Source organism: Neophocaena asiaeorientalis, unplaced genomic scaffold, assembly GCF_003031525.2.
Source record: "Neophocaena asiaeorientalis asiaeorientalis breed wild unplaced genomic scaffold, Neophocaena_asiaeorientalis_V1.1 scaffold46, whole genome shotgun sequence".
Classification (NCBI taxonomy): domain Eukaryota; kingdom Metazoa; phylum Chordata; class Mammalia; order Artiodactyla; family Phocoenidae; genus Neophocaena; species Neophocaena asiaeorientalis.
The window spans coordinates 8,748,883-8,775,933 of NW_020175393.1; the positions used below are offsets into that span (position 1 = coordinate 8,748,883).

Consider the following 27,051-nt stretch of genomic DNA (forward strand, 5'->3'; position numbering starts at 1 on the left):
TCCGCTCAGCTAAGGTTTGGGCCCCGACTACCCCCGGCGGCTCAGCCTGCGCAGCGACCCCAGCCCGCACATCCCGCTGCACGTTCCCCCGGTGAGGGGCGGGGGTGCCCCCCAGGCGCAGGTGCGCCCCGCGGGCAGGCGCGGCGCAGTTTTCCAGACATCTGCCTGTGAGCGTCTTCCACTCATCCACTCGCTCAGGAAATAACATTAGGCGCTGCTTCTTGACCTCTTACTCTACGTCTGCACAGTGATAGACCCTTTGAGTGTATTAGCTCATTTGCCCCCTGCTATCCATCCCATCCCAGTTTCGCAAAAGACGAAACCGAGGCACAGTGAGATTAGGTAATGTGCCCGAAATCCCACAGCTGCCGAGTGCTGGGATTCGAACCCAGCTTCTGCGCCCTGCCAGACACCCGCAAACGGAGACGAATGAGGCGTGGTGCACGAAGGACTCCCATCCGGAGAGGCTGACCCGCGAGTGAACCGCAGAAAACCACACGCACCACGTTGACGCAACGGCCCGGGAGTAAGGCGGGCAAGGGACAGCCTCTTACCGCCGGCGCTTCCCGGCTCGCCCGACAAATACCTACGGATTAATACACGGCGAGAAGGCAGCGGGATGCGTTGGAACCCCTGGACTGGGTGGCTGTTGGGATCTAGTTCCAAGTGGGCTGCGGGACCGCCAGCACAAAACAAGGTTTCCCCAAATTTCCCGCTCAGAAGAATCACCTGGAGGTTTTAAGAATACAGAATCCCAGACCCCTCCCCTAGAGAGTAAATGATGGGGACCCAGCGGGACCCAGGCAGAGGTTGCTATCAAGCACCTTTGGAGTGTTCCAGGGATATGCTTTTTACGAAAAGCGACTTCATTTCAAAATAGGTGTAAAACCGAGAGCTCATTTTCCTGGCCACTTCCGGGGCTTACTGAACGCACCGCTCACAGAAGGCCAAGTGAGCGGGGTCAACCAACACACCCTCCCGACCCCGCTGGGCCTAGGAAAGCCCAGAGGGGCGCGTGTCGCCCCGCCCCCTAGCCGCTCCTCCCCGCCCGGTGACTACAAGCCCCATCCTGCCCTGCGCTCATGCACATTACGCCAGAGCAAGATGGCCGACGCGGCGGCCACTGCCGGGGCTGGCAGCTCCGGAACGGTAAGGGCGGGAGGCGCGAGGCCGAAGCCGAGAGAGTCGGGGCATTCTGTAACTTTCCCCTAGCCTGGGCTACAATCTTATACCCAGAAATCCAGCCCCACCATGAGCTCTGAGTGGAGGACGGTCTTTCAGGTCGTACGTGACCCCTTTCTCGAGACTCTGCGGTTGCCTCCTGAGTTGGTGGACTTGTATACTGATTGGCCCGTTCTCTGTTGGGGGTTGGGAGCCCGGAACACCTCCTGATTGGTGCAACGAGGCCGCTTTCGCCTTCTTATTGGCTCGCCAAAGTTGGGAGGGATTCCCGTTTCAAAATACTTCCTACTTGTAGGTCCTCTACTTAGCATCATGTGTTGTTTGTTGTTTTAATTTTCCTCGTTAGCAAAATGGTGTGGAGGTGGAAGGAACAAGAGAGAGGTCACTTTTTTTCTGGGAGATGGATATGAGTTCAATCCCATCGTGCGTGTTTCTTCAGCTATATATTCTGATAATCTGCTAAAATAGAAAGTAGAAAACAGCCGTTTTGTTATTGGAATTGTAAGTATTAGGTAGGCAGAAAGGCTGTCTCCGAATTTAGAGCCCCCGGGGTGCTCAGTTATTACTCATTTGGCCAAGAGCTGTAAGTCTAAACATCAGGGACTACCACATCTTATTAAGCACTAATAAATAAGTATTTAGCAAAAGAACCTTTGCTTGCCGTTGGCAGTATGTGAACTCTGTGATTGCATCCTTGTCCTCTGGATGAAAACGTTTTCTCTTTCTGGGCTGCTGATTCACAGAGATCAGGAAGTAAACAGTCCACTAACCCTGCTGATAACTACCATCTGGCCCGAAGGCGAACCCTGCAAGTGGTTGTGAGCTCCCTGCTGACAGAGGCAGGGTTTGAGAGTGCTGAGAAAGCATCTGTGGAAACATTGACAGAGATGCTGCAGAGCTGTAAGTACCAGGAAACAATAGGCCTTCCTCGAGTCAACCAAACATCTGTTCTGTGTCCTGCATTGTGATAGTGTTAGAGAGGATTTAAGAAAAAGAAGAACATTGTTAAGTGACTTACAGGCTTTAGAATCAGATCGACCTGGGTGTAGGTCATCACTCTGCTACCTAATAGCTTGGGTTAACCACGCGACCTCCTGAACCTCAGTTGCCTCCTTTGTGAAAAGGAATAATAATTTGTACCTCCTGGAGTTTTGAGTATAAGTGAGATGTATATGTAAAGCAGTCAAAGCTGGGAACGTTGTAAGCTCTCGATGACTTGTAGGTGCTGTTATTATTGCTGTTTGTTCTCTATGCTCAAAGAACTTACAGTTTCATTGGAGAGTCAGGATTAATTCCCGTGAAATAGATGCTGCACATTATATAATCAAATGCTATATTATGTGATACAAAGAGTGAGGGTGAATAAGTTTTAGAAAATGGAAAAAAGAAAAAAACACTCTTTTGAAAGGAAGTATCTTGAGGTTTAGGAGCCTGGAACGGTCTCACATAGGCTTGTGCATGTACATTGTATTTCCCTCTTTGGGCCTTTGGAGGGAGGATGGAATGAGGGTTGTGGGTATTTAAGGTGTTTGAGGGCGGAATCAACCCTATGAATGGAAGGGAGAGAAGAGTTTAGGCAGAGAGAGAAGTTGAGCTGCAGTACAGGCCAAACAAAGAATTGGCCAACTCAGTGGGGTGCTCTGGAGCAATTATTGCCCATCAGAGTATCTGACATCAGTCCCCCAAAGCCCTGCCTTTGTAGTCTGGTCTTGATCAGTCACTAGATGTGGGCTGCCCCAGGAAGGTTGTGATCTGGGTTGAGGTGACTCTCTGCAGCTGATGTTTGGAACTTCAAGATACCAAATGTTTTCCTAAAGCAGCCATCAAACCCCATTAGACTCTTAAATATTGAGGACCCCGAGGAATTTTGTGTACATGGGCTCTATATATAGAGATTTTTGTCATTAGAAAATAAAACTGAGAACATTTTAAAACCTAAGAATGCACAAGCACACATTCCATTATCCAGCAGAGCCATGACGTCATCATCATAGGGGACATAGCCTCCGGAAAACTGCATGAGAGAATGAGACTAAAAAAGTCAAAGGATGTCTCGTTTTATTATGAAAATGGTTTTGACCTGTGGACCCATCCCAGAAAAAGGCTCTTTTGTATGTAAAATTCACAATTTCAGAATTTTCCTGGAGCTGCCCGTCTACCTCTGAAACCCACTCATGGAGCCCAGCTTCATGCTTCCCCTTTCCCCTGAAGGAGTTTAGCATGGCTGAAAAGAGGTTCAGCTTCAGGTAGAAGAAACAAAAACTTGACAACCAGATAATAAGACCTTTTTTTTTTTTGTGGTGGCACAATGTACGGATCATAAAATTACCATTTTAATTATTTTTCAGTGTACAATTCAGTAGTGTTAAATATACTCACAATGTTGTACAACCATCAGCATTATCCATTTCCAGAACTTTTTCATCATTCTAAACAGAAACTGTATCCGTAAACAGTAACTCCCCATTCCTCGTTCCTCCCAACTCCTGGTAACCCCTAATCAATTTTTTTGTCTCTGAATTTTTTTTAAAATAAATTTTATTTATTTAGCTGCGTTGGGTCTTTGTTTCTGTGCGAGGGCTTTCTCTAGTTGCAGCGAGCAGGGGCCACTCTTCATCGCGGTGCGCGGGGCTCTCACTGTCGTGGCCTCTCCTGTTGCGGAGCACAGGCTCCAGATGCGCAGGCTCAGTAGTTGTGGCTCACAGGCCCAGTTGCTCCGCGGCATGTGGGATCTTCCCAGACCAGGGCTTGAACCCGTGTCCCCTGCATTGGCAGGCAGATTCTCAACCACTGCACCACCAGGGAAGCCCTGAGTTTTTTTTTTCTAGATACCTCATATAAGTGGAATCTTAAAATATTTGACTGTCTGGTTTATTTCATTAGCATGATGTTTTCAACGTTTATTCATGTTGTAGCTTGTATCAGAATGTCATTCCTTTTGAAGGCTGAATAATATTCCATTATATGGATAGACCACATTTTATGTATCCATTCATCTGTGGATGGACACTGGGTTATTTCTACCTTTTGTCTACTGTGAATAGTGCTGCTATGAACATGGATGCACAAGTAGTGCTGCTATGAACATCATGCACTCTGTTTGAGTCCCTGTTTTCCGTTCACTTGGGTGGATATCTAGGAGTGGAATTGCTGGCTCACATGGCAATTCTGTGTTTAACTGTTTGGGAACTGAGAGTAAGACTTTCTGCCTTTGATCCTTTCCTAGACATTTCAGAAATTGGGAGGAGTGCCAAGTCTTACTGTGAGCACACGGCCAGGACGCAGCCCACGCTGTCAGATATTGTGGTCACACTTGTCGAGATGGGTGAGTACACCTCCAGTTTCCATTTCTTCAGTGCAGCTGAGTTGGAGGCATGAGAGAGAGAGAGAGAGGAGTCCCCAGGAGGCAGCCCCCTCTGCTGAGCATTCTTAAATCCCCTCATGAGTCTCCTGGTTTGCTTTTAGCTTGAGAGAGTTATCAAAAGAGGGTTCCTCTGAACCCCTTTAAGAGGCCTCCTAACTCCCTCTTCGGGGATTCTGCTGGAGCTTCTTTTGAGTGGCAGCAAAGCTTTTGAGTTGGGAGTTTAAACTATTTCACCACAGTATTACTTCCCCTTCCATGTTCAGTATCCAGTGGTCTGGGCAGTGATTTTTGTTCTCCTGTTTCTTAGGTTTCAATGTGGACACTCTCCCTGCTTATGCAAAACGGTCTCAGAGGATGGTCATCACTGCCCGTAAGTGACTCTGAACTGAGGTACTCAGGAGTGCTCAGTTAATGCTGGTGGAATGAATTGGTTGACTAGGGCAGAGATTGGTGTGTAGCTACTACCTCGTTGCAGGCTCCCTTTCATTATTTGGGGCTACCTACCATGTAATCGTTATTTGGGCTAGTCAGATTAGGATGTGAAGTTCAGTCACCAGAAAGGTGAACCATCTCGATGCTACTTGAAAAATGTGAGAGTGCTTGTTCTTGCTTAGATCAAGGGTCAGTAAACTATGGCCTATAGGCCTAACGTGGTCCACCTCCTATTTTGTAAATAAACTTTTTTGTTTGTTGGTACACAGCCATGTTTACTTATTATCTATGGTTGTTTTCATGCAGTAATGGCAGAGTTAAGTAGTTGTGACAGGCTGCACAGCTTGCAAAACCTGAAATATTTACTTCCTGTCCCTTTATACAAAAAGTCTGATGATCTCTGCCTTAGATACACTGAGTGCCATAAACTGAGTTGATTGGAGTAACTAGTGTGGGTTTGCAGGACCTCGGGAGAATTCACTAGATTTTTTTTTCCATCACTCCTTTCAGGCTGGCATCTTTTCTTTTTTGGCTGTGTTGGGTCTTTGTTACTGTGCCTGGGCTTTCTCTAGTTGCGGCGAGCGGGGGCTACTCTTCGTTGTGGTGCACGGGCTTCTCATTGTGGTGGCTGCGGAGCACGGGTTCTCTTGCTGCGGAGCACGGGTTCTACGCGCGCGTGGGCTTCAGTAGTTGCAGCACGACACAGGCTCAGTCGTTGTGGCTCTCGGGCTCTAGAGCGCAGGCTCAGTAGTTGTGGTGCCCGGGCTTAGTTGCTCCGCGGCGTGTGGGATCTTCCCGGACCAGGGATAGAACCTGCGTCCCCTGCATTGGCAGGTGGATTCTTAACCACTGCACCACCAGGGAAGTCCAGCTGATATCGTTTTAAGATGCTCCTCTCAAAGTGGCAGTGAAAGGTGCCATTTTCAACCCCTCTTGCTTTCATTGGCCCTCGCTTAACTTACCCTGGCTCCATGTCTGTCTTTGTTACCTGGGTTCTTGAAAGGAGTTAGCAGCCCACCTAACTTCCTTAGGTCCTCAACCTGCTCTTTATGTAGTTAGCTTGTCTCAGCCCCACACTCACCGCCCCAAGAGGCATGCAGTCAGGATTGTTGTAGATGGGAATGTCACCCCAGGTCATGCCGTGCCGGGTGTTGTTGGGGGGCGGAGGCACCTTTTCAGGTCCTCAGGCCATTAAAGGCCTTTTATTGGTAGAATTACAAAGTGCCTGTTGCATAGAACATTGAGGTCCAGGATTTACTTTGAGAAAAGGAGGGTGTGGGTAGAGACGCGAGGCCTTGGGTGGAAGAGTAACCGCCGGTGACTCTGTTGCAGCTCCAGTGACCAATCAGCCGGTGACCCCCAAGGCCCTCACTGCAGGACAGAACCGACCCCACCCGCCACACATCCCCAGCCATTTTCCCGAGTTCCCCGACCCCCACACCTACATCAAAACTCCGGTGAGTGACAAGGCCACCCTGGGGGCTGTGACTGACGCAAAAGCAGACTCCATTTTCCTGGCTGTCAGACTGGAGTCCAGAAGTTTTTTGGTCACAGGGTAGTTCAGAACTCAGAATGTCTTTCCTCACTGGAAAACAATTCGGCAAAGGAGAATTATCTACTCCAGTTTGCTGGCAAAAATATACTTAATAAATAAGCTGAAGGTGGCACCGTTTCGCCTGTCCTACCCAAACACAGAAGTACCTAGCCACGTAGAGCAAAGACACATTCCACAAAATGCTGGTAGTAATTTTGGGTGGGATTATAGGTAACTGTTGTTTTGTGTGTGCTTTTCTGGGTTTCCCAAATTTTCCATAATAGGTAAGAGTTATTTTTGAAATCAGGGAAAGAGTTACTTAAAACATAGGCAGTCCAGTGGTTAGGACTCCGTGCTTTCACTGCTGAGGGCCTGGGTTCAATCCCTGGTCTGGGAACTAAGATCCCACAAGCTGCATGGTGTGGCCCCCCCCAAAAAAAACAAAAAATGAAACTTGGTAATATGAAATGGAACTTATCGTAACTGTGAACTCTGGGTCTGTATGGGACAAGTCTAGTTGTCCTCCTTAGTTCAGATGTCCTCCGAACATGTCCTCCGTGTTCCAATTTGCCTTCTAGCAATTTCACCTTCCTTTGGGAAGGTACAGTGTGCATAGGAGTCCCCAGAGGCTCTTCTGCTCGCTTCCTGTGTCCCCACCTCCACACTGCGTCCTGGTGCAAATATGGCCACGATGCAGGGTTGGGGCAAGTCCTCCAGGAGATTTTTCCACACCTCAGGATACGGGGGGAAAGGAGCAGGTGGTCAGCCACCATTGCAAGGCAGCCATTGCTCTTGACCAGGATTTCCTGTATTAGTGTCCTAGGGCTGCTGTAAAGTGCCACAAACTCGGTGCCTTAGAACAACAGAAATGTATTATCCTGTAGTTCCAGAGGCTAGAAGTCCAAAATCAAGGTGTCGGCAGGCTCCCTGTGAAACCTTTGCCCAGCCTCAGGTGGTTTCTAGGCAGTTCGTGGCACCCCTTGGCTTGTAGATGCATCACTCCAGTCTTCCTCTTCACACGGCCCTCTCTCTGTATCTCCGTCTTCACGTGGCCATTTCTTATAAGGACACCAGTCATATCGGATTCTTACCACCCTACTCATATGACCTCATGTTAACTGATTACATCTTGCAATGACCCTATTTCCAAATGAGATCATATTCTGGGGTCCTGGGGGTTAGGCCTTCCACACGTCTTTTTTTTAGGGGGCTATAATTCAACCCACAGCAGTCTCTAACTCTTTTGTAGCATATGTCTGTCAGTACAGTGTTAAGCACACACTTCAGTATTTGTTTGCTCATTTACGTGACTGTTATAACGTAACACAGTACGAAAACAACGTACGTTGAAAGATCATCTGACCCTTATTAAGGATTCAGGAAACTGGTGCTCCTTTTTAGTGGCAGCCATGTTATAGCCTCAGCTTTTGTATTTTTTGAAATCTTGGTTTAATACCTGGTGGAATACGAAGTAGGAGGTCTGGTTCTAAGTTCAGTTTATTTTGATACTTTCACAGCTGTCATAGTTGAAAAAGGTACAGTACAAAGAAAGGTGGGATCTTAGGCTGCCCTTAATAAATCATAAAACTAATTTTTTTCATTCTCATCTACCAATTATTTGAAGACTTACATTAAAATTTTCCTATTAAATTTCCAACTTTTTAAATGTCAAACGGTTATCTTAAAAATAATTGTAAGACCTTGCATTTTAATGTTTTTAACCAGCGTGTTCAGAATCCTGTTAAATTCTTCATCTTGGGAAGACTTCAAACATGTCAGAAAGTTCTGTTGTCATGTTACACTGAGGGCCCCTGGGTGGTCCCTGGCAGGGCTTCCCTGGCAGGGCTTCCCCAGCAGGTGTGTGGGGCTGAGAATTGCCTGAGTCCAGCTGTTGCTGGAGCTAAATGAAGGCCCAGGATCACATAAATGTAAATGTTAGTATATTTCTTAACTTTTAAGATTCAAAGTAAATGTTAATCATAGTTATATTGTTTCTTTCTGCCCTTCCTCTGCCCTTGGGGATCTCTGCTCTCAGTGACGGTAGGGGTCATTTAAAGGGTGGGAGGACAGAGCAACAGCAAGGCAGGAACCCGAGGAGGGCAGTGTAGTCATTGGTATTTCTCTAGTGTCTTTGCTGTTCTCCCTTTAGACGTACCGTGAGCCTGTGTCGGACTATCAGGTCCTGCGGGAGAAGGCCGCATCCCAGAGACGAGACGTGGAGCGGGCACTCACCCGTTTTATGGCCAAGACCGGCGAGACCCAGAGTCTTTTCAAAGATGACGTCAGCACGTTTCCCTGTGAGTGTCTCCCCTCTGTGGACCCTGGCTTGTCCTTTGAGATCATCGCCCCATCTTCCCTCTCTCTCTGTGTCATTGGAAAAAACGAATAAGCTTTGTCCTTGTCTTGTGGAACTTGTTCTTCATTTCTGGCTCCTTTTTCTAGGTCTTAAGGGCCTGTCCCTAACTGATGACTCCAAAACAGTAATGGCCTCTGTTGGGATTGGGCACTTGAAGTGCATTGAGTTGAGGTTACCTCGAGGGTGACTGAGCCCCAGGCATCAGAGAGGCTCATTAGCAGAAGGGGCAGCCCTGGTGGTAGAAGGACCCTGGTGGCAGGGGGCAGGGCAGTTAAAGAACATCTGCCAGGCTTTGCCTTCACTACGTCCTCTCACAGGACTCACCATATAATTTCTCATCTCAGCACTATCGTTTCACTGTGTGACCAAGTGTCTTCCTCTCCACAGGCCTCAGTGTTTCCAAAGGGGAGTGAGGGAGATTGGTTTAGATGATTCATTCAGTCAGCAAGCTCCTGTTGGATTCTCGCTCTGTGCCTTGCCCCGGAACCGCAGCGGCTAAGTTACTAAGTCCAGACACTGTGCTGCTCACTTTCCCTACGTTATCTCATGAGCTCCTCGAGTGAGCCTCTGAGTTAGGAACTGTTACTTCCACCATTCCAGGAGCCAAGGCTTAGAGAGAAGAGAAATGAAGTAATTTGCCCAAGGTCACACGGAGAGTAGATAGCATTCAAACCTAGCTCTTTCTGTCTCCATATCTGAGCCATGTTAAAAATAATCTTAGAGTGTCTCCTGATAATGACATTCTACCATGGAAGTATGCACAGAGACTTTCTTTTTATTATTTATTTATTTACTTATTTACTTACTTACTTATTTATTTATTTATTTAATAATTTCTCCTACTCAGCCTCGGTGCTTTTTGGAGGAATTGGGTCACTCATGTACCTGAAGTGCCCTCTAGCTCAGTGGATATACTTCCATGCAGAGAGTTCTCAAGTCCGCTATCGGGACTTGAGTCCTTCAGGTTGAAGGGATCCATATCCCTGCTCTAGTAATGAGGCTGGGGGGGTTAACTGACCTTGGGTATAAGATCACTAAGCTGATGCTTTGCTAGGATTCAGCCCTAGTTCTCTCTGATTTTAGTGGTACTTGGTAAAAGTAGGCTGTGCCGTCATATTGCCCGAGTTCAAATCCCACTCCACCACTTCCGGTGTGCTTGAGGAGGTCACGTAACCTCTCCGGGCCTCAGGTTCCCCATCTGTAAAATGGGGTTGTTAATTGTACTTACTTAATAGGGTGGAGGCGAGAATTAAAGATAACACGTAAAGCGTGTAGGACACTGCCTGGCCTGTGCTAAGCGCTCGAGCGTGTTAGCCATCACTGTCATTCGCTGCTGCTCGCTGATCTGTCCTAAGGCTCTCGGCCTCTCTTCCAATCCCCCAGTGATTGCTGCCAGGCCTTTCACCATCCCCTACCTGACCGCTCTTCTTCCGTCTGAGCTGGAGATGCAACAAATGGAGGAGACGGATTCCTCGGAGCAGGATGAGCAGACAGACACAGAGAACCTCCCTCTTCACATCAACACGGTGGGTCCTGCCTTCTGCCCGCTTCAGCACGCCCCCCGCAGTAGCCCGTGCTGCTCTCTGCGTATCACCCTGCGGATTGGACAGGACCTACCTCAGGTCTCTGGCCCCATGTTAGGGACTTGCATGATGGGCCTGTGGTGATCCAATTGCGGCACGATCTCTAGCTCGAGGGATAAGTCTGTGTCCTGGGGATCCATTCATTCATTCAACAAATATTGAACGAGCACCTGTCAGAGTCAGGCAGGTGCCAGGTGCTAGGGAATTAGCAGGAGGCAAGATAGACAAAATGTCCTGCCCTCATGGAGCTAAGGAAAAGTGAGAAATTAGGAGATGGGAGTAGGTACGGGCCTGGTGGATGTGGTATTAGATTGGGTGACTGAGAAGGTGACAGGTGAGTAAAGACCTGAAGGGAACAAGGCTCGCACGTATCTGGGAGTAGAGCGTTCCCCACAGAGGGAACAGCAGATGCGAAGGCCTTGAGGTGGGTGCTGTTATGCTGAGGAATGGCAAGGCCATCAGGGTGGCCAGTGTGGCATGAGCAAAAGCGGGGAGGAGAGCAGGGGACGAGGTCAGAGAGCTCCTGGGGAAGTCAGGTCTTAAGGGTACCTAAGCACTTGGGCTTTTTGTTAGTACGATGGGAGCCCCTGGACATACTGAGCAGAGGAGGGTTTCGGGATCGGTGAGGATGCTGGGTCGAGGGTGGACTACAGAGGGTGAGGGCAGAAGCAGACCAGTCGGGAGGCTGGTGCAAGAAGCTGAGAGATGGTGGTAGAGGTGAAGACACAGGTGGATTATTTGGTCAGATTCTAGATTATTTTCGGAGCAGAAGCGACTGAAGGAGTGGATGTGAGAGAAAGAGTCAAAGATAAATGCAAGGGTTTTTTCCTGAACAACAGGCAAGATGGAAGTACCCTCAGCCAAGACAGGCGAGACGGTTGGGTGGAACAGGTATAGCAGGGAAGCCAGGAGTAGAGGTTTACACGAGGTAAGTTTGAGATGCTTATTAGACATACGGGTGGTGGGGTCAGGTAGGAAGGTGGACAGGCGCATTGGAGTTCAAGGAGCTTTTGGGCTCAGGAGATGCAAACCTGGGAGTCCTCGGCACGTAGATAGTGTTTAAACCACGAGACCAGGTGAGTGCGTAGGGGCGAGTGAGGACAAAATAGAGAAGAGGTGCCAGGACTGAGCCCTGGGGCTCTGTGCTGTTCAGAGGGTGAGGAGATGAGGAACCAGCCAAGAAGATGGAGAAGGCACAGCGGGAAAGGTGGTGGAACCAGGGAGGGGGTGTGGGGGGGGCGGGGGGCTGCGGCGGCCCAGAGGCCAAGGGAAGAAGGCGTTTCAGGGAGAAGAGGGTGATCGGCTGTGTCTGGAGCTGCAGTTAGTTCCAGTCATGTGAGGACTGAGATGTTGCCCATTAGATTTGGCAACGGGCATGCAGTTTGTGACCTTGACAATGGCAATTTCAGGAAGAATGAGAGCAAGTGAATTCAAAGAGAAAGAGAAGAGAGGAACCGGAGTCGGTGAGTGCGGACTTGTGTTGTCCATTACAGTGGCCAGTAGCCACATGTGGCTATCTAAGTCTAAATTGATGTAAATTAAATTTTAAAAATTCAGTTCCTTGGTCACACCAGCCACATCTCAATGGCCACCTGTGGCTCGTGGCTACCCTACTGGGCAGCGCAGATATGAACAGTTAAATCATCACAGAAAGTTCCATTAACGTAGACCACGGTTTCAAGGAATTTTGCTGTGACGGGAAGGAGAGAAAATGGAGCGGTAACTAAAGGGGAAGAATTAAGGAGGTCAGAGAGGTGTTTTGTTTTTTATTTTTATTTTTAAATTTTATGTATTGATATTTTTAGCCGCACCTTGCAGCTTGGGGGATCTTAGTTCCCCAACCAGGCATCAAACGTGGACCCCCCCACGGTGGAAACGTGGAGTCCTCACCACCGGACTGCCAGGGATGTCCCTTATTTGTTTTTTAAGATAAAAGAAATAACAAGATGTTTGTATGCTGATGAAAATGATCTGGTAAAGTTGATGCAGGAGAGAAAGAAACGTTTTGGAATGATGATCTTTGGCAAGGGAGAGGGCATGGGATTTAGTGCCCAAAAGGAGGGGTTAGCCTTATTGTGGACATTTCAGAGCCAGGATAGGAGATAAAATGTGTGGGCACAGAGACAAAGGTCGGCGGGGAGGTGTGCTCGTTGAAACTGGTGGGTGTTCTTTTCTGGTTACGCTGTATTATACTCGGCAAGTAAGAGGATAAGACCCACTCTTGTTCATGCATCAGGGGAGAAAATGCCAAGTAGAGTCACAGACCTGCTGAAGCTCTAATGCCTTTAAAGCTTACAGGACCCTAAGAGTCAGGTTACCACATTCATCCGTCCCTTAAGGTTGGCCCTGGCTTTTAAGCAAGGGATGGCTCAGTGGCTGTAGCTGGACTGAGGGTTCCTCGTGTTCTCTGAGGTGTGAGGCCCCAGGATGCGGGGGGAGAGTGCCAGGGCTGACTCTAGTATTTGCTGAAGGTCTCCCTTGCCTGAATACACATTTCTTTAATGTTGAATTATTCCTTTCAGAATCAGGGCTGGGAGCTTTGTCATTCTACGCTTCTGTTTTGGACTCAGTTAATTTGGTCTGAGATATGGTGATTGTGGCACGGACTAAGATGAGGTCCACCTTATGAGAAGGCGGAGTCTTCTAAACAAACATCACCGTCCCTTTATATGTACAAAGCAGCTAAAGGGCTTGCAGATGTGTTATCTAAAACCCCGGGTAATGTAATGACATAGGTGAGGTCATGGCGGTGAGTGAACCGAGGCCGAAAGGATGTCAGGAACTGCCTGAGGCCAAGCCAGACTGGAAGAGTAGAAAGGTCTGAGCCTCGGAGTCAGACTGGCCTGGCCTCAGATCCAGACCAGGGTACTTTCCAGCTCATGACCCAGCATCTGAGTCTGTTTCCTCACAAATGCAAATAGGAGTAGGAACGCCTCCCTCAGGGGGAAGTGAGGAGCCTGAGGTAAAATGAGCTCATCCATATCAGGTGCCTGGCACAGGGCAGCTCATGGCACCCACTGCCCCTGCCCCTGCTGTATGACCATATGCTCTTCTGTACAAAATAAATAAAAAGACTGCAAGAAAAGGATTCCAGCAACAATTTATGACAGTCAGTTGGGCTTGTTATTTCGTTGGACTGGCAAATACAATCATATGTTTAAGACTCAGAATGTACGAAAAGATGTATGGTGACAGTCTTTCACCTGTCCTTGTTCCCTGTCATCCATTTTCCCTCCTACAAAGCAACCAGTGTCACCAGTCTCTTGTGAATCCTTCTAGAGATGTTTTTTAATTGTTATTTTAAGCACAAACAGTTCTTTCCCCTTGCTTGCTCTCTTTGTGGCGATATCTCGGTGGTCATTGCACGATATCTCGGTGGTCGTTGTACGCTGTATGTGAGGAGCTGCTTCATCCCTCCGCATAGCTTCCTCCTGTTCCATTGTGTGGACTTAGTGAGCCAGTCCCTTGTGGATGTTTACATTGTTTTCTGTCTTTAGCATTTATAGACATTGTTACGGTAAGTTCAATAACTGGTGTTTTAAATTGTTCTTTTATCTATCAAGGTCACAACTGTCAACGACTGTTGCTAGGTAGTTACTTTGTTTAACTTGGTTCTGGTTACTCCATCTAGGAACATGAAGGGGCTATTCATTTTATTTATTTATGTATTGGCCACACTGCGCAGCACGTGGGATTTTAGTTCCCTGACCAAGGATCAGACCTGCGCCCCCGGCAGTGGAAGCGTGGAGTCTTAACCACTGGACCACCAGGGAAGTCCCAGCGCTATTCATTTTAAATTGGTGTATCAGACGATTCTTTTCTCATACATTTCAACGAGCTGCCTTCTGCAGGCAATCCCAGTGTCTCAACTTCTACTCTTTTCTGAACAACGTACCATTCATGTACTCAGCAAGTATTTGTTTAGTACCTGGTAAGTGCCAGATACTGTTCTGAGTGCTTGGGACACATCAGTGACCAGAACAAAGACAACAGCTGCATCTCGGGAGCCCGTGTGTTGGCAGTGGGGGAATGACCATAGACGTAATACGTAAATGCATCACTGTATAGTATGTAAAAGATGAAAGTGCTACGGGGGGAAAACTGAGTAGGGGAGGATCCAGGGTAAAGGGTGGAGGTTTCAGTTTTAAATAGGGTGCTCAGGATACACATCACAGAGAAGGTGACGTCTGAGCAGAGTCTTGCAGGAGGTGAGGGAGTGAGCCATGTGGATCTCTGGGGAAGGGTGTCCTGGAAAGGGAACAGCCAGTGCAAAGGCCCTGGGGAACCCCACAAAGGCGAGTGGAGGTGTGACTGAGGAAGGTGGGGACGGGGACGGGAGGGAGAGATCAGGTCAGGCGGAGCCTTGTGAGCAGTTTTAAGAGCTGTCTTTTCATTGGATGAAGTGGGAGTGCTGGGAGGGTGTGGAGCAGAGGAGAGGCAGGTCTGAACTTCTCCAAGGAGCACTGGCTGCGCTGGTGAGAATGGGACAGGCAGAGGAGGGACTGTGACGGGAGGCCAGTTAGGAGGCTGTTGTCCATCCGGGTAAGAGACATTGGTAGGTCCTACCAGGGGGGTCGCGGTAGAGATAGTGGAAATGCTCAGATTCTGCCTGTATATGGAAGATAAGGCCAAGAAGTTTTCCCAACAGATTGGCTGTGGGATGCGAGAGAAAGAAAGCAAGCAGGAGTGACTGCAGAATTTTGGGCTTGGACAGCTGGGAGGACAGGACGGGAAGACAGTGGGAGAAGCTGTTTGTGCTCGTGGTTTAGTTTTAGGCACGTTGAATTTGAGATGCCTGCTTGCCCGCCACATGGAGATGGCAGGTGGTTGAGCGACAGTGGCCGTGCAGGCCTGGAAGTCAAGGGAGATGTGAGGGCTGGGGAGGTTCAAGTGGGGGATGCTGCTGTGGAAGTGGTGGTAGAGGCTGTGAGGCTGGATGCAGTCACCCAGGGCGCATGGGGTGCATGAGGGGGGTGCATGAGGAACGTGCCCTGAGTCTGGCCTTTCCCGGCCCAGGTCGCTCCTGACAGACCTTTCTACTCCCACCTTTTTTTTACAAATCTCAGTCATTTTAGTACTTTACTTTTTTTGTCTACTCCTCCTGTCCCTCCCCATCTCAAGGCTGCCTGTCCCCAAAGACAGCAAAGAAAGTGGCATTTCCAGAAGCTCTCCTTGGGAGTAGAGAAGCCTGTTGTCCCATGACTCGTGCCCCAAGTCCTGGCCTCATGAGGTATAGCAAGCTGAGTGGGGGGAGCCTCCAGCAGTGATCCCAGGGCACCCCTGACTGGGTCCCCTCCACCCTGATCATCTCAGGAAGCACTTAAGGCACAGTTGAACTTCCAGTAACTTTGAAGGTTGGGCGTTTCCTGTAGAGAGATGAGAGGAGGGAGGTAGGGGTGAGCTACTAAACCGAGCCGTTAAGAACTTCAGAAAGGTCAGAGCCTGGTATCCAAGGCAGGTCTGGGTGTGGGCAGACGTTGTGTCCGGCACCTAGTCTGGCATGAGCCAGCCAGGCTGATCTTGGGGTATTCGCTTTCAAGAGAGCCTCCAGGAGGTCCACAGTGACTCTAGTGCCACCGGACTGGGTGTTGGAGAGGGAAAGCACAGGGGCCCTGGATGAACTGGGTCTCTGGGGAGAACAGGGCTGATGGGCAGTGAGAGGGCACGCAGCCGAACCTCAAAGTCATTGCTTTCTTCAGTCTCATTGAGCCCAGACTGGCGCCGCCGTCCTAGGCAGTGGTCCCTATGGGAGAACCTTCCATCTGTCCACTGTCCGCTGTCTTCTGACAGCATAATCTCCTGGTTGAGGTCAAGTCCTCTTTTGCCTCAAGTTCCAGAACGGGAATCCCAGTGACAGAACCACTGGTCTGTCACCAGGGGGCGCAGCCCAACCAGCTGCTTCTGGTCCCTTGTAGCCCCCTGGGCCTGAGCTGCTTCGTGTGATTTTTATCCCCTTCGCCTGCAGCTTCTGCTCATTTTAAAGAACTTGGAAAATAGAAGAGAGTGCAAAAAAGGAAAGGAGAATCAATCACCCATATTTCCAGAAGCCGTTTGTAAAACTTTAACATATTACTGTTTTCTATGTCTACATCCCACTGTGATTTTTAAAAAATCTTTAACTGAGATCATATGGAATATATTCAAACTTATAAGCTTTTCTCCAAAATCACTTTCCTCAAAAAACGAACAGCAAAAGGCCTGATCCAGGGGCTGCAGGTGGAGATTTGGGATGATGTTCCTGTGTGGGTGCCCGCACATGCTGCTTTGCCCTCGTGGGAGCTCGCAGGGCTTGAGCAGTTTCTGGCCTCTGCTGGGATATGATCATTTGTACCATGTTGCAAGTACCAGATATTTGAGAATTTGAGGGAAAGTCGATTATGATTTACGTGAGCTTTGGTCCGGGGGTGCCCTATGCACGTGGTTTGTTTCAGTCCTGTACCTCTCAGTCCTGCAGGGCATCGGGAGCCACTTCTCTTTTCCTTCGACTCCGCACAGGCTGGGCGTCCTCCCTGAAGCGTCTAAATTGTAGCCCCTGACTCTGCCCCTCCCAGTTCTCTGTTCCTTGTGTCCTGTCCCTGCCTCTGAAGAGGTTCAGGGTCTGGTGTTCTGTGCTCCACTGTGTCAAAGCTGGTGCTCTCGCCTTCCTCTGATGGCAGCCGCTGCCTGGCCTCCTTTCGTCTGGGGCAGAGAGAGGCACATTAGCCAGAAGGTGGTGCTTGGGCTTCTAATTTCTCAATGAAAGGGATGCTAACAGTAGTTCTTACCGTGGGCATGATCTCTTTCCTTATGCCATTTGGTATTTTGCTTTATTTTGGCTTTTGCTCAAAGGATGATTCTGGAGCCGAGAAGGAGAACACCTCTGTCCTGCAGCAGAACCCTTCCTTGTCGGGGAGCCGGAATGGGGAGGAGAACATCATCGATAACCCCTATCTGCGGCCTGTGAAGAAACCCAAGATCCGCAGGAAGAAGTGAGTTGGAGGCCAGGGTGCAGAGAGGCCTCCCTGGCCAACCGAGGTGGCCTTCTCTGCTCCTTGGCAGAAAAGAGAGGCTCACCGGTGGTTCTGAACCTTGGGGAGAGCTACTCTGGTGAGAGGGGAATATTTTCCCCTTTCCTCTCCGTCCTCATCTCCCGCATGTACCTTTTGTTGCATGGAGGTTGAGCATCCTGCAGCCCAGGGACCAACCCTCACAGCCTAGCAGTTGTTCCCCCGCAAGAAGGAGAGCAGCTGGGGCCCCCACCAGGCGGGCTCCATGGATTCCTCTTCTTTCTAGGTCCCTCTCATGAGCTGAGAAGGAAGCCTGCCTTGTAGAGAGACGCGGATGCCACCCTCCTGGGGGAGTTAAAGCCACTCGAGGGAAGAAGAGGGTGGCCGCCTCGGGGACAAGCCGAGGCTCTAGGGTGTGACCGGGCATGATTTTAATAGCAAACTCTCTATTAAGATTACCTGTTTTCACTGGACGTTTGGGTTGACGAAGATACGATGGTAACAATGAGGCTTTTTAAATCAGCCGGGCCATACCGTGGGGCACAGGGGCAGCCAGTGACTTCGTTTATAGTCATGGAACTTGATTCCTTGAAACCTGGGAGACCAGGGAAGGTGGCAGGAAAGAAAGGTCTCTTTGCCTGCGTTGCTCACTGCCGGAAAGACTTTGCTTAGTTTGTATTTCAGGATATCCTGACCCCTTTTATTGACTGACAGTTTGTGGCACCTATTTTATCATCCTAGAACCTCCTTACTTCTCACCTCACCTGGGCTCCACGTGCCCTGTAGAGCTGACCGAAGGTGACTTTCCCTCCTTTAACATGTTGGAAACAGGAGGCCCACCCATCGCAGCCTCAGTGTGGGGCCGGCAGGAGTCAGGAGGCATAAGCAGATGCGTGTGGAGTAGAATGAAAGGCAGTACTGACTCTCATCAGCGTCTGACGAAAGCTCCCTAAAGCAGGGCAGCACCCTCTCCTGAAGGGTTTATCATTTACTGTCCCTCTGTGGACCATGTGCTTGGGAACAACCAAGTGCTGCCCCATCCTGGGAAGAGAGATTTTCTTTGACAAGAGCCTACATCAGTGGATATACTACGCTGTGATTTGATGGAGGAATCACTGGTTTTATGCAGTAGGAAAAGGATTTGCTGGGGGGTGAGAGGTGGCGGGGATGAGATTTTGAAGGCCGGGCTTAGCCTCATGTTCTGAAAGCTGAGAAACCTGTTCGGTCTGCTGGAAGTTGGCGTGGATGGAAGGCCATGTGCCCACCTTATGGCAGAAGTGGGCCAAGAAGAGCCTGCAGGTCTGAATCTGTCCAGCCTCTTTGCCTCTTTATCCTTGATGTGCCCTACAAACCAAAAACGAAAGATGCTGGGCAAGCTGATACCTTTTGACCGTTCTCCAAAGGAAGAGGTTTTAAAACCAAGTTGGAGGAAGAGGAATGCCAGTGACACCTGGAGGTTAACACAGGGTAAAGGAGGAGAATCCTGGGTTAGTGTCCTAAGGTCCATACTGAGCTCTTCTGATACTCGGCTTCCACAGTCATCTCTTAACCTTCCGTCCTCTTGGTGAATTTGAAAACTCGAAAAACCCGGTGACTTGACAGCAGGCTCCATGCTCCTCTGGCCTCACTGTTCTCTAAGCATTTCATCCCACTGGCTGGAAGGAAAGTGGTGCTCGTCAGCACCTGAAGAGAGGATACTGAGTGAGAAAATCGGATTCCCCAGCTCTGCACCAAATAAGAGTTTTTTTGGTTTGTAGTGACCTGAAACTCTTCCAGTTGGAAGTAGTCAGATCGGGCCTCTGCTGACCCCCTCTCAGCTTGTCAGTTGGCTCCTGGTGATTCTTGGCTTGTTGAGTTTAAATATAGCTCCAGGTTTGAGCCATGGCACGTGCAGGGCTGAAACTTTCCCGGCTTGCTCTTCTCACCCGCTCCCGGGAGCAGTCATCCCAGCAATTCCTCCTGCTACTGTCCCAAACAAGCACCTGTTGAGTCCTGTAACACTAAGGGATGAGGTGGGATTTGGAAAAGAATTTCCCTTTCTGCTGTTGAGATTTCAGAGGCCTTGCTGCTGTAATTCAGTTCTACATGAGACACTGGGAGATGGTCGGACAACCTGAAACATTGACCTGACTGTCGTGTAAAGACTGTGCGTAATCCTCATGGCTATTTATAAGTTTGTATTTTTTATAACTTTGGGGGAATCATGGAGGGAAAAAGTAGTCAACAGAACCAGATTAAGCATGTGATTTATGAGCTCTTAATAAAAGGTCATAATAAAAACTTTGTAAATGAAACAGAATTATAAGCTTTGAACTTAATTTGTATGCAAATGTTATAGCAGTGAGTAAAGCTGTATACGAATAAGTAAGGCTTAGCCCTTATGTTGGACAGAGTACCCTTTTCAACCGTCTAAAACTTTTTTTATTTGGGAAGTCTGCAAACACAAAACTAGGGAGGAAAGTATATATACTTTCCCTATGTATTCTTCACCCAACTTCAACACCTATCAACATCTTTTCTGTTTCATCTATTTCTGCTACTTTTTTCTTTTATTTTTTATTCCTAGAGTATATTTTAAAACAAATCTAAGAGCTATGTCACGTAATCTGTAAATATGTTGTTATGCGTCTGATAGACTTTTTAAAGGTTTTCTTGAGGTAATTATAGATTGAGGATGTTGCCCAAAAAAAAAACGTTCAGGAAGGTCCCATGTACCCTTCACCCAGTTCCTTCATTGGTAGCATCTTGAATAACTGTAGTATAATACCAAAGCCAGGAAAACGACATTGGTACAATCCACAGGGCTTATTCAGATTCCACCATTTCGTGTGTGTGTGTGTGTGTAGTAAAAAGAGTGGATATATGTATATGTATAACTGATTCATTTTACAGCAGAAACTAACACAACATTGTAGGGACTTCCCTGGTGATCCAGTGGTTAAGAATCCGCCTTCCAATGCAGGGGATGCGGGTTTGATCCCTGGTCAGGGAACTAGGATCACACATGCTGCAGGGAAACTAAGCGCGCGCGCCACAACTGCTGAGCTCACATGCCTCAACAAGAGAGCCTGCGTGCCGCAAACTACAGAGCCCATGCACCCTGGAGCCTGCACGCCACAACTAGAGAGAAGCCTGCACACCACAATGAAGAGCCCGCACCGCAATGAAAGATCCCATGTGCTGCAACTAAGACCCGACGCAGTCAAAAAAATAAAGAAAACATATTTTTATAAAAGAACAATGTAGCAGATAAACTTATTTTAAAAAAACTAACAACATTGTAACTATACTCCAATAAAAATTAAAATATATATAGAACATTTCCATAACCACAAGGTTCCTTCATGCTGTCGCCTTATAACCACATCCACCTCTCACCTCTTCCCCATCCCTACCCCCTGGCAGCCACTGCTCTGTTCTCCATCTCTATAATTTTATTTTAAAAATATTATATAAATGGAATCAAATCAAAGTTTGTGACCTTTTGAAGTTGGCTTTTTTCACTTAGCATAAGCGAGTGAGAGCCATCCAGGTGGTTGTGTGTGTCAGTAGTTCCTTTCTTTTTATTGCTAAGTAGTATCCCAAGTATGGGTGTACCATGTCTGTTTAACCATTCACACAAGGAGGGACATCTAGGCTGTTTCCAGTTTGGGGCTATTACGAATAAAGCAGCTATAGACATCTGTGTATAGGTTTTTATGTAAACATAAGTTTTCATTTCTCTGGAATAAATGCCCAAGAATGCAACTGCTGGGTCCTGTGGTAACTGTATGTTTCATTTTAAAAGAAACTGAAACTCTTTTCCAGAGTGGCTGTACCAGTTTGCGTTCCTGCTAGCAGTGTACGAGTGAGCCAGTCTCTCCACATCTTCGCCAACATTTGGTGTTACCTTTTTTTTTATTTTTTAATTTTAGCCATGCTGATAGGTGTGCGGCAATGCTCATTGTGATCTTAATTTGCGTTTCCCTAAGGGCTAGATGTTAAACATCTTTTTTTCTTGGCTGTGTTGGGTTTTTGTTGCCACGCGCGGGCTTTCTCTAATTGCGGCAAGCAGGGGCTACTCTTCCCTGAGGTGCGTGGTATTCTCATTGTAGTGGCTTCTCATTGCGGTGGCTTCTCGTTGTGGAGCATGGACCCTAGAGCACACAGGCTTCAGTAGTTGCGGCACACAGGCTTAGTTGCTCTGCAGCGTGTGGGATCTTCCTCAGCCAGGGATCAAACCCATGTCCCTTGCACTGGCAGGCAGATTCTTAACCACTGCGCCACGAGTGAAGTCCCTAGATGTTGAACTTCTTTTCATGTGCTTTTTTGCTGTCTGTGTATCGTTTTTGGTTAATTATCCATTTAAATCTTTTGTCCATTTTCTAACTGGCTTGCTTCTTTGTTTTTAGATTTCTTTATATATTCTGGATACAAGAACTTTGTCAGACGTGTGGTTTGCAAATACTTTCTCTACAAGCTGGTCTTTTCATTATCTTCACAGGGATCTTTTGCAGAGCAATAGTTTCTAATTTTGATGAAATCCAATTTATTTTTTCTTTTATGGACTGTTTTTGGGTTGAGCCCTACGTCCTGCATTTTTTCTAATATTTTTATAGATGTAAGTTTTATGTTTTAGGCCTTGATCTAGTTTGAGTAATTTTTTTTTAAGGTTTTTGGGATCTTTTTGTTTGGTTGGTTTGGTTTGGTTTTTTTTGGCCAAGCTGCTTGAGGGATCTTAGTTCCCTGACCAGGGATCAAACCCCGGGCCCCTACAGTGGAAGCATGGAGTCCAGGACCACCAGGGAATTCCCTTGAGTAAATTTTTTTATAAGGTTGGGGTTTAGGTTGAGTTCACTATTTTGCCTGAGGATGTCCAATTGATCCAACACCCTTGATCAAAAGTTACCCTTCTTCCACTGAACGATGTTTGTACCTTTGTCAAAAATTAGGTTTTTGTATGGGGGGCATATTTATGTGGGTTGATTAAGACTTTCTTTTTTTAACATAATCACCATATCAATATCACACTTAACAAATGAACAGTGATTTTATAACATCCCCTAGTATCCAGTTCATATTCGGATTTTTCCAGTTGTCTCAAAGATGTTTTTATTTTATTTTTTAATAATTGGCTGGTTTGAATCAGGATCAAAATAAGATCCACACGTTGCACTGGGTTTTCACATCTCCTAAGTGTACGGCAGTCCCTCCCGGCTCCGGCCTGGGGATGAGGATGCCCCTTTCCTTTGTTTCTAACCACGAGGCAGTTAAAAGGTGATGAGTGCAGTTAACTGAAACACCAGTAACAAAGTGGCCTGGCTTTGGGGGCCGGGGTGGGGGACTAGTGTAAAAGGAACTGGCTTTCCTGGGCTTTGTTTTTGTGGAATCCTGAAGTCGCTCAACTTAGAGGCATGTGGTTCAATAAAACAAGACTCGGTGATATTGGTACTTATGGCCCGACCACAGCCCACCAGCTGTGAGATCTAGGGCAAATCCCTAAGCGTCCAAACCAGTTTCCATAAAATGAATACTGATGATACCTCGTCAGGAGGATTTAATGAGAACGTCTGTACCTGTGCCTTATAAACGACAACGTTATTCCATTGCCAGACTTCTCTTTTTTCTTTTCTGTTGTCTTTAAAATTATACACAAGCTAATACTAATTGAGAACTTAACCCTTGCCGGTCACTGTTCTAAGCGTCTTACGCATCTTGACTCATCTAATCCTCACGATTACCTCAATGTTCTTACTGTCCCCACTTGCAGTTGAGGACCTGGAGACCCAGGAGTTCAGAAACACCTCAGTCCGCTTGGCTACTGAGGAGCGGAGCTGCGGTCCTGCCCCCAGGCATCCTGCTCAAGTCCACGCTTTTCACCTTCCACACTCGTGCTTCGAGACCGCAGGATTCTGTTCCTCGAAGGCACTGACACTACTGTGTGCAGAGTGGCTTCCACCGCACACCCACACGGTCTCTGGGAAGGGAGCTAGAAACGGAACCAGTTACGGACAGAGTGATGGTGAGGCTGCTAATCACTGTTATTCATTCCTTGAAGAGTTTTGCGTGGTTTATGAATAATGACTCTGTAACAATGGCTCATCTTCCTATAAGCTCCCCCTTTGTCCCCCGACCCCCAGCCCCGCACTAGGACTTGTAGTTCATCCCTACTGCTCTCCATGCAACTTCCAAACTGCCCAACCCAGCTTTCCACGTCCTCTACCAATTCGCTGTTTCTTTTGGATAACTCATATCTTTCCTTCATCTGACAAGTATGGATCTAGTGCCTTCTATGTATGTCAGGAACAGTGCCAAGCTCTAAGGATACCATAGTGAACAAGACAGACATGGCCCCTGCCCCCAGGGAATCCATTCTAGTTGGAAGACACGCAAAGAAAACATAGACCAAAATCACCAGACCGTGAAGCGCGAAGGACAGAAACAGGTTTTTATGCCTTGAGGGTAGGCGGCATCCTCATCCCCACTGCCTCCTGTGCCTTCATTTGTGCGCTTCCTCGCCATCGCCTCCTAAAATCTTGCCTGTCCTTCCAGCCTCTACATCCTCTCTCCAGATGACCTCAATCCCTCCCGTTTTCATTCACTCATTCGACAGATACTTATTGAGCTACTGTACGCAGGCGCCGAGTCAGACGGCGGGAGGCAGCGGAGGATAACTAAGCCACTATATTCTCTGACCTTCTGGTCTCTTTGGGGGCTGGGCAGCTCACAGACCATAGGCATGTAATGGCTGGTGAATTGGGGGCCTGAAAGAAAAGCCACGGTATATCCAAGCTGGGTAATGTGAGGAAAATTTAATAAAAGGGTCACCTCCAAGGGTGTGGGCCAGGTATAGGGGAGCACAGCATAGGTAGCCAGACCTGGGTGAGTGAGAGGGAGGGGAGTGAGCAGTTACTAGAACCTGGAGAGAAGCCGAGGTGAGACCCTTCTGCTTCTGCTAAGAGCTGAGGCTGTGGCCATTGAGGGGCCAGTGGGCGGCAGCCACCCTGCAGGGAGAGAGCCAGTACGGGGATTAATGCCCTGGCCTCCTGCCCCCTCCCACCTTCCGGGATCCTGCCTGTTCTCTGCTGAACGGAAGCCAGAGGGCGTGGGGCCTGTCCCTGCAGGCAGAGTGGCCAGCCTCCCAGGGCCCTGCGCAGGATGGAGAAGTGGTGAGTGAGCGGATCTGGAGGGGCAGGTGAAAGGGGCTGGGTACTGAAAGGGTGCCATTTTAGAAAGGGTGGGGAAGGAGAGCTGTTGGAGCAGGGCCCCGCGTGCATCGATGGGACCAGCTGCATGGAAAAGCATTCCAGGGAGAGGGAAGAGCCAGCACGGGAGCTCTGAGGCAGGGTGTGGGCTCCTCGACCCTGGAGAGCGGTGGGAGAGGGGGCCGGGGAGGAGCAGGGCCCAGTCAGTGCAGAGCCTCCTGGGCCTGAGTCAGGGCTTTAGGTGCTCTTCAGAGAGAGAGATGGGTAGCCAGGGAGTGACAGCAGTTGACTTAGCTTATCAAAGGGTCATTCGAGCTCCTGGGTGGCATTCTGGCCGGAGGGACACCATTTCTCTTCAGTAATTTTCATGTAGTCTGGCACTTAGCAAACGTGATGGAACTGGGGGGAAGTGAGTCTCCTCAGTGAGTTGGAACTGGGGGGAAGTGAGTTTCCTCCTCTCCCCACAGGAGAGCCAACAAGGCCGAGAGTGACAACTCCCTGCAGACTGAGCCCTGTACCAATACCAAGGGGAGAGGAGGAAACACAAAACACACGGATAACTCCCTCCCCCTGAGGTGTATCCCTCCCCCTGGGGTGTTCGTCAGGGAGACAGATAAACACTGGAACCTGTTTAACACCACTTACCAAGACGGAGGAACCACTGTCAATAGAGGGTCGAGTTGAGGACTTGAGGACTTGAGGGATAAAGGCTGTGCTGAGGTCTGAATGGGGAGTGGTGAGTAAGTGAAGCTTCTGAAACAGGTAAGGACAGGGGAGGGCGGAGATGGCTTGAGGGGAGGCGGAAGGGCAGGTGACCCAGTGACTGCCCCAGCACAGCCCCTGAGGCCCCTGTGCCCTCCTGTTGCGGTCTGGTCTTCTCTTGTGAGGCTACTTTGGTGTCAGCGGTCACCAGCCTTCTCCTTTAAAAGATGGCGGAAGCCCCCTCCGTGGTATTGGCCCTCAGATTGAACCCCCGCTGGGCAGGTTGGGTTTTGGAGCGCGTCTGCCGGCTCTGTACCAGGGTTGCCCCAGGAAAGGGGTCATTTGAACTGGTGGGGTCCAGGGCTGGAAGGGGCCCTGGCCCAGCTCCTTTACCCAGGTGAGTTGCTGATGATTTGAGAAGCTTTTAAATAGAAGGGCCGGCATCCTCAGAGGCTCTTAGAAGTGTTTGTATGGGGACTAGAGGAATGACCCGAGCCTTGTCAGTTATGTCATCACGAAAGAGCCCTGGGGCCCCAAATTGTAGTGGTATTTCTTTTGGATTTTGTTAGGCGTTCATTTATGAATTTTCTTCAGCCACTGATAGTGGGGTCTATCATTCTTCGGTTTTACCCAGGCTCGTACTGAAACAAGTTTCTAATTCTCTGAACATCACCTGACAGTGCCTGGGTACAAGTGGGGAGCAGCTGGCCTGAGGGTAAAGATTTCCCATGGGCACTCTCACTCCTGGAATCAAGTTCAAGGTATTTTTCTTCCTCTTGGAGCAGGGGGCTCACCGTCATCTCCATTTTATTACAGTTTATTTTTTTCCTACTTTACTAAAAAGTTATTTAATTTTGGGCTTCCCTGGTGGCGCAGTGGTTGAGAGTCCGCCCGCCGATGCAGGGGACACGGGTTCGTACCCCGGTCCGGGAAGATACCACATGCCGCAGAGCGGCTGGGCCCGTGAGCCACGGCCGCTGAGCCTGCGCGTCCGGAGCCTGTGCTCCGCAACGGGAGAGGCCACAACAGTGAGAGGCCCGCGTACCGCAAAAAAAAAAAAAAAAATGTTATTTAATTTTGAATAGATAATATATGTACACAGTATAACATTTAAAAGACAGAAAAAGATATAAGTAATAACTAAGCATCCCCCTCCTCCCCTCTCTCCCAGACTCTCAGTTCTCCTCCTTGGAGGCCTCCAGTATGTTGATATCAATATTATCTTATGTATTTTCCCAGAAATAGTCTATGCATTAAACACAAATGCCCGTATATACTTTCTTCCCTTTTTATATAATGGTAGATAATACCCATGTATAAACTATCCATGTTTTTTATTTCCCACTTCTCAGAGTATATTTGGTGATAGTTCCATGCTAATAATAAGAAGCTTCTTCTGTTTTATGGCTGCATCGTGTCCCATTGTATGGCTTTACTGTAGCTTATTTATTTAACCTGCTCCTGGTGGATGGACACTTAGGTAGCGACCAGCCTTCTGTTCTTTCAAGTGTCGATGCGATGAGTAACTTTGTGCCTCTGTGATTTCACTGCACGTGCCTACTAACTGGACAGATGTGCAAGCAGGTGTGCCTTCCACAGCCTCTTTCCACCCCCATGCTCAGACATCTCTGACCACCTTCACCAAAGCCTGCTCCCTAGTAGTCATCAGGCTGGGAGTCCTTCAAAGTAAAAGCAGCTGAGGGACCAGGCTCTAAAGCCAGATTACAG

General features: G+C 48.5%; 1 protein-coding gene across 9 annotated transcripts; it reads left to right on the forward strand.

Annotated features, from left to right (window-relative positions):
• Window positions 1-1,056: 1,056 nt before the first annotated feature.
• On the forward strand, window positions 1,057-26,226 carry TAF8 (TATA-box binding protein associated factor 8). Of its 9 annotated transcripts, none has more exons than XR_003006041.1 (9): window positions 1,057-1,149; window positions 1,926-2,082; window positions 4,409-4,507; window positions 4,854-4,916; window positions 6,311-6,435; window positions 8,662-8,809; window positions 10,252-10,394; window positions 23,187-26,084; window positions 26,200-26,226. XR_003006041.1 is itself a non-coding variant. In XM_024765952.1 (9 exons), exons 1-9 carry the CDS (start codon window positions 1,105-1,107, stop codon window positions 23,188-23,190), a joined length of 924 nt encoding a protein of 307 aa, XP_024621720.1. In that variant the 5' UTR covers window positions 1,057-1,104; the 3' UTR covers window positions 23,191-23,324. The 9 variants fall into 9 exon arrangements, 5 of the variants coding, with proteins under 5 accessions (XP_024621720.1, XP_024621718.1, XP_024621716.1 ...); XR_003006044.1 differs by lacking the exon at window positions 26,200-26,226 and having other exon boundaries at window positions 23,187-25,720; window positions 25,958-26,192; XR_003006042.1 differs by lacking the exon at window positions 26,200-26,226 and having other exon boundaries at window positions 23,187-24,585; window positions 25,089-26,192.
• Window positions 26,227-27,051: the final 825 nt, after the last annotated feature.